At 43.4% G+C, this 7,073-nt stretch overlaps 1 protein-coding gene across 2 annotated transcripts in view; it reads right to left on the bottom strand.

The window, feature by feature from the left end:
- Nucleotides 1-986: 986 nt before the first annotated feature.
- LOC126544671 (uncharacterized) overlaps nucleotides 987-7,073 on the bottom strand; it is a 41,808-nt gene continuing 35,721 nt past the window's right edge. For both annotated transcript variants that reach the window (XM_050192120.3, XM_050192119.3), the window contains one exon: nucleotides 987-6,443. In XM_050192120.3, the coding sequence (XP_050048077.1) occupies nucleotides 5,964-6,443 (480 nt within the window). In that variant the 3' untranslated portion in view covers nucleotides 987-5,963. The remainder of the gene's footprint in view (nucleotides 6,444-7,073) is intronic.

The raw sequence follows: 7,073 nt of genomic DNA, 5'->3' as shown, positions 1-7,073 counted from the left end.
ATAAAAAGTAAGAGCCCCTTTAATGGAAGCGCTTAGCGTAAGCGATCGTCTATTGCTGCAGCTGCCCAGTGTTTGAGCAAAGGAATAGAATTCTCCTTAATTACTGAATGTTTAAACTAGGTTGAAGAGCACATCTGTAGAAAAGGTATCACCTAATTAAACTCTACGCGCCGAGTTAATTTCTTTTTATACAGCGGGTATATTTCCCCAGAGCCTTGCCTGCGTGGTTTTACATTTCGCATTCATCAAAGGCATATGCTCCTCTACGGACTGAGATTAATGCATTATAAATGCCCTGAGGCTCTCCTGCCGATCGCAGTTATGCATATCACAGCCCTGTGTTCGGTCTTGATGCGGCTTACTGGGGTAATGGCAATGTTGGGAAACGTTGGCACTGTAGCCATAATGGCCGTGACATTTCAAAGGGGTGGAGTCACTTGAGTGTGGAGTGATGTCAACGTCACATTGTCCCATTCGGCTCATTGTAGCCGAATGGAACAACGGGCGCTAACTTGAAATTTCGGTGTAACCAGCACACATGAGAACGACTTCTTTTGTGCAGTAAGTTAGACGCTAGAATGGAAAGTCCTAATATGGCACTGCACTTTCGATAAGCGAAGAACTGTTTGGAAATGTGTGCTTCTATGTGCGTACGGCATGCGTGTTGTCAAATTACGCGATGCAACTTCACCTCCAAAATATGCGGGCAAGTGGCCTCACAAAACTTTTTATCTGAACTAGTCATATAGGACCGGTTAGACTCGTTAATCTTGCCCCTCTTTGAACTCCTGAACAATTTCTTCCGATGGATTGTAGCAAGTTTCATGCTTCTTCAACGCATAATGCGATTCTTGTTCGTCTAAGGGAAGTAACTGTGATAACGAAAACGGATGAAGCCAGAGCAAGTGCCCTGAAGCAACACTTCGGCCTAATATGCAGTAAGCAACAGGTATATGAAAATGGCTGACACCAAGAACCATAACAAATGCTGTCGAAACGTTGTTTATTTGGCATTCGGATTGCACATATTTTTCAACATCGCTGCGATAAAGGCAAAATACGTGTTTCGACAACAGCTGCCTTTATGCGGAACATGGGGTGCTCTTAACCAAAGTCACAATGTAAATTTTCTTCTACTCAGAAAAACAAATTTTTGTGCACTTTCGCACAGAAATTCGACTCTTCCTAAATTATCAATAATAAAGCAATATCAGCTCTAGCACAGTCCTTTCATGAGGTACACATAAGCTTGCCTGCGTTCTCAGCAAGGAAAGCGTCGTGCATTTTGCTCAATGAAGCGCTCTTCAATCTTTTCGGCATTTGGTTTTCGTTTGCTACATCAGAGGTACAATTATTACACAATCAAGCAGTTCCAAAAGTACAAATTGGTGCAAGTTTTCAATCAACACAACACTCAATGTATCAGAGAACACTGTTCGCACTGTAAAGCAGCCCTTAAACGTGGTAACCGACAACAAGAAACTGCGGCACATCACAGCAGGGTTTATGAAACATTACCAAAGAGAAAGCTCGCGCACTTTGAGATCTCGCGCAAAGAATGCGTGCACAACAATGTTCAGAACGTCTCCGGTAATGTAAAAGCACTGTTGCACTTACCTCGAACATTGGCGGCTAACTTTAAACACGGTCTGTCAGGAAAAACACCGAAAGCTTTCAAAGGAACACGGATTAAGCTTGCCCATTCAAGGCACGCCAGTCATAAATATACAGAACGCTCCACGGGAGAAGCAGAAAAACGCTTAAGGCATGATCTGGTTAAGCATGATGGTGCCTGTACACGACAGTGACAAGCTACAGACTATGTGATGTGGCGGTCGCATTTCACGTGCAGTAATAAACGTTTTGACATTCTTTGTCTGAAAGCGTAAATATTACACGAGACCTGGAATCCTATAACGTATAATTATTCCAATAAATTTTATTCAGAGCTCCTGACGTCAAATTCACTTATCCGCTGATGCAAGCATCGGGGGGTGACCCACAGCATTGTTTAAACCAAGCAATCATACGCTCTCCTTGTTTATAGGAAGTATCATCTGTTTGCTTTAAATACAAATAGCATAGCCTATCTTGACAGATTTCTCTGATCTAGTTGACTAACAAGAGGCGAAGAAGAAGCAGCAGTGGCGAGAGATTCGGTAGGGCCGAGCTAGAGCAGTGAAAGTAGATAGCCGGAACAGTAGGGCGCTGTCGCCGTCTGCAATGGGTCCGCTTCCCCTTGCTTAGCTTGCGGTGGCTTGTAGAATTTCTTTGTGGCGTGCAACGCAGCGTAAAGCATAGCGCCAAAACATATCTTTAGCGAGGAAGAGTTGACCCAGCAATTTCCTAAACACGTCGAAAGAGCTTGAGAACATTACACTGCCGTGAGAAAATGTTTATTATGCGCAAATAAATTGATGGTCCCCGGCAGCTCCGATTAGCCAGTGTCCGAATGATCGATAGACAGACATCTATTCCGTTCGGAATGGGGTAGTCTCCAGCTATCGTGAAAAAAAGTTTGGTTTTCTTCGCCTATTCATGCACCTTAAATGCGTACACGCCACATGGACGGGGTGAACTTACGCAATTTTGTGACGTCGCCTGACAGGCGAAATGGGTGCAGCTCGAAAATTTTTGACCAATAGCGCAGGGCCAGCGGCAAAAAAAGAAAGGTGCAGAGTCGGAAATGTCTATTTCTCGTTTGTTCTGTCTATCACGCAAAACCAGTATGTGCACGTCATATATTATATGGGGAGCTTTCACGGTTTACGTGACGTCGCGTGATAGACAGGTGAAGTCTGGGTGGCCCGAAAAAAATGTTTTACGAATCGTGGAGGACCGATTGTAGAAAAGTAATAAAAGCAGTTTGGAATAGCTTTACGTTATATCACCCGTGGCTTTCATTACCTACTTGGTAGACATTGTTATTCATAAAGGTGAACTGCAAAGAAATATAAGCGTATTAACCTTGCCGTCTGATCGTCTTTTCTGTCATTTGCATGTCTCTCTGAAAACATGCACACATGCAGGTTCTCTATTCCTCATTGAAAATGAATTACCACAGGAATACATAAGAGTTTCAGGTACTCTGGGTACCAGGTGTTCTTAAGTATGAACTGTTTTTGGCGTAAACGATAGCGAAGAGCGAGAAAAGAAGAGCAGTGCGTGCTTCACATGATGCAAAATGCACGAACTAAACTCGTTCGCAATCCATCAGGCATAAAACTGAGAAGCAGAATTTGTTATGAAATGTCTCAGTATCGTTACAGGTATTTGGTAGACAGAAGTAGGTCCTAGAGTGAAAGAGCGTATCGGAGCTTCCTTCACAAAACAATTGCTATAGTTGAAACAATTAGTATTTGCTTTCCCACGACCTTTCTGTTTTTCTGTCCTTTTAGTTTTTCCACGCAGTTTTGACGGTGAACAGCAGCTGAATGTAGTTTTCCATGAGTAATTAAATCAATGCGTTTAATGACTGAATTTTTTTTCATTCGCGTAAAATGACTATTTAGCAATGTAAAAACAAAGAAATAAAAATAATGCCCTCATGTTCAGTGCCAACTACTCACCTACATGTGCATTAAAAAATGAACAGCGGTCATTGTACATTGCCCACCTATACACGTGCGGTATTTTGTGTCTTGCAAGATTAAAAACATACGGTACGTCCAAAATGTACGAAGGCATATCAAATATGGCAGAGCGTGCAGAGGATCTCTTATCGTTTGAAGAATTAAATGCAACGCGTCTGTCTTTGTTATACTAGCCCTTATGTAATAAACCATTAGTCCCTGTAATATATGCAATAATGCCCATAAAGTACTATTGAAAGAGTTTACTAAAAGGGAGGGAATATATCAACTTTCACTGCTAAAGCAACTGTCCGACCATTAAGGCTATGTATAGACGTGTTTGATTACGACATCAACTGTACCACTTTAACCTGTTGCTCATTTTATTCCTTTATTACGTACGTCACGGCATAAAAGTAACGACTTACATTGATCTTGCACAGCCATCTGAACAATTTGGCATTTCTATCACGGTGATGTCATGTAGACTTGAAAAGACTGCCTCTTATACTCAATCCAATGATAAGCAAAGGCTTTTCGAAACCTCAAATATTCATCACATTGCACGAAAACACTTGTGATAAAATGTAATTAGTGCTGTAGAAACTAGATTATCTATGAATAAGTGCATCTTTATTGAATACGTGTTGAGATAAGTTGTACAGGATAAGAAGGTATAATTAAATAACAAGACATGTTTAACGAACACAATAAACAAGGAGTGATTTGCTACAATGGTGCTAAGACGGACGCGCTATAACAGTAAAAAATGTGCGTATGTTTTCAACTTCGTTTGCTCGACAACAAACAACATGCATAAATATTAAGTTGTACTGAGAATCTAAGTTGCTCAGTAGCAGGCAAAGAACAACAACAGAGTGAAAACATTCCAACTTAGGTTGCAGTCAAAGTTTCCTTCTCTTTGTTTTTATATGTCAGCACATATGGTGACTCAGATAACAAAGCACACATTGTTCTTAGAGAACTTTGCTTACTCTAACAGTAACCGAGATAAGGTCTGCAAGGTGAAATAATTTTTAATGTCTACAAAAATATAATGCCCATTAATGATGCAGGAATCCTCAATAAATATATTGGGTGCTATTCGCCAAGTTTTCATTTCTGTAACTTCAACAAAGCTGACACATGAAGACGTGTGAGAAAGGATTACCCCGAGCACTGCTGTGATATTTCGGCATTTAGGCCAAGTGCTTCCTGTGACATGGCTTGTCAGACACTTCGGCATAACAGCGCTTTTCAACCCCGTGCTCTATTGTCAAGTTCTGTCCTAAACCACAAAATAATGAACGTCTTGTATGATGGCTTTCTAACAGAAAGCAGGCGCCACTTCAACGCACTGTACACATCGATTCGAAACGAACCCCTCGTAACCATTTTTCATGTGTCCAGCAAACATACAACCAAATTATTGAGATGCACGAAGTATAATTGTCTGTCTTCAACTGTCTTTCAAGCCTGTCACATGGATACTCTTATCAGCAACAGTGCTTGATTTTCATTGGATTTTCTAGGCCTCGCTCACGTGTATCTTTCCTTTTTAATGTAAACCATTGTGACTGTTCTGGTAATTTCCTGCCGTTTTTCGAATCAAAGAATCTCGTTTATGTCCCAAACTTAATCACCATATAGGTTGCTTCACCAGTACCTTGCCTTAGAGAGCCAAATCGAACAGGAAGCTTAGGCCAGCCAACTTTGGTTCAAGTCCCCGTGATCATGAAGTGCTTCGGATCGCACTTAAATATTAAAATATTACGTTTTACCTTAACTCCTAAACTTATTCTTCGGTAAAGCATTGTACGAGGAGGCACTCCTGTGGTTGCTTACGTGACACCACGATTAACAAACCACGTCAGACAGTCACAATTCTAGTTCGTGACAGAAGGTAATGTTTGCTGCGGCAAGGCAGTTAGTTGCCTCAAGTGGTAAACTATACTGAAGCTTAGTGTCTGGCAGACCAGAGTAAAACATCAAGCGAGCAAATAAGTGCAGTTTTTCAAGTGCCCAGTGTGGTGTATAGTGTCACGACGCATTAGAAACTCAACGGCAGCATGTACGACTTGAACCTTCAAAATGGTAAAGCAACGTAACAGACACAAAGGGAGGACCTCAGACACATTACCCGTCTTAGTTCTTCCCTTCGTTTATGTCTTTCATGCGCCTTTAATATTCGTAGTGTCGAGCCGACGAAATCCAAGCTTCCATCCTACCCAACCTCAAGCACCTTTCAGGAGGCTCAAGCCAGAACACTAGCACAGGGAAATGGTAGCGTGACACCTAGAAAGTCCAACAGTTGAATTCGCAGCCTGGCTTCGGCTCGCTCAGCATAGTGCTATCCCGAGACGATCCTCGTGCATGTTGCCGTGTGCTTCTCTACTTGACCTTGCTGATGGCTCCAGTGCTGGCCCCAGGCCCCATGCCGTTCTTCAGAAAAGACGACTTGGACGACGTGGTTGTCACCATGTGCGTGCTCGAAGACGTCCGGCTCTCTGTTCCTGACGTGCCCCCGGAGTTCATGGTCGTTGTCGCCGTCGTCACGGTCTTCTTTCCCGATGTACCAGGAGCGCTGGGCTGTTGGTTCGTGCCGGTGCCGGTGCTGGTGGTGGCAGCGTTCGTCGAGCTCTCGACCACTGTGATTGGCACGACCCGCTCCTGGCCGTGTGGCTTGTCGCTGCGCTTGGGCGCCTCGATGATGAGGAACCCGTCCGAGGTGATGGAGCACTTGACTGCCTCGGGCTGCACGTCCTTGGGTAGGGTGCACTTGCGCGTGAACTCGCGCGAGATGACCCCGAGCTCGTCGGTGCGCTCGCCGTGCTTGCCGTGGATCACAACCTGGTTGTCGACGGTCTTGACCTGCGTGAGCAACACCCAGTGTTTATGAAGCATTGGCACAGTCGAAAGGAATGTAAGGACTCATTCGGATAGAACGTTATCTCTATTCTAATGGCATCTTCGACTTGCCGTTTGGGAACTCTCCGGAGGCGCTAAAGTTTGGCCGTGTAGAGCAAGAAATAAACTTCACTACGCAATGAAGCCGGTTTCGACATGTGTAGTAAATCCTCATTAAATTTTAGAGTATGCTTGTCTTCGAAATGCAAATTCTCTCCTTCACCGATCACGCAGTTTCCGGAGCGTTTCGAAAGGGCCAGTCAAAATTATCACTAAAATAAAGAGAATGCTGGCATAACCTTTTCGATTCGAAGACCGAATCGAATAGGACGCAATTCGTGAATGCGAATATTTTCCTAATAATTTTCAGATATTTTAAAACGTCCGACTGTGCTCAAATAAACATGAAATTGCAGCATAAGTACTGCACGTTTTTACGCCCGCGGGCGTAGTGTAGAAACAAAACATGAGAACTTGCTTAGTGGCGCAGGCTACATCGCTTAGATAGCCACACATTATAGGTGGTGCAGCGATCATTCGCTCTCTCTGGAGAGCCCTGTGCGTGCGAAGAAACTACTTATCTGCTTCGAATGC

Source organism: Dermacentor andersoni, chromosome 10 (assembly GCF_023375885.2).
Source record: "Dermacentor andersoni chromosome 10, qqDerAnde1_hic_scaffold, whole genome shotgun sequence".
Taxonomy (NCBI): Eukaryota; Metazoa; Arthropoda; class Arachnida; order Ixodida; family Ixodidae; genus Dermacentor; species Dermacentor andersoni.
The sequence above is the reverse complement of the archived record's forward strand: the minus strand, read 5'-3'. Positions and strand labels throughout refer to the sequence as shown.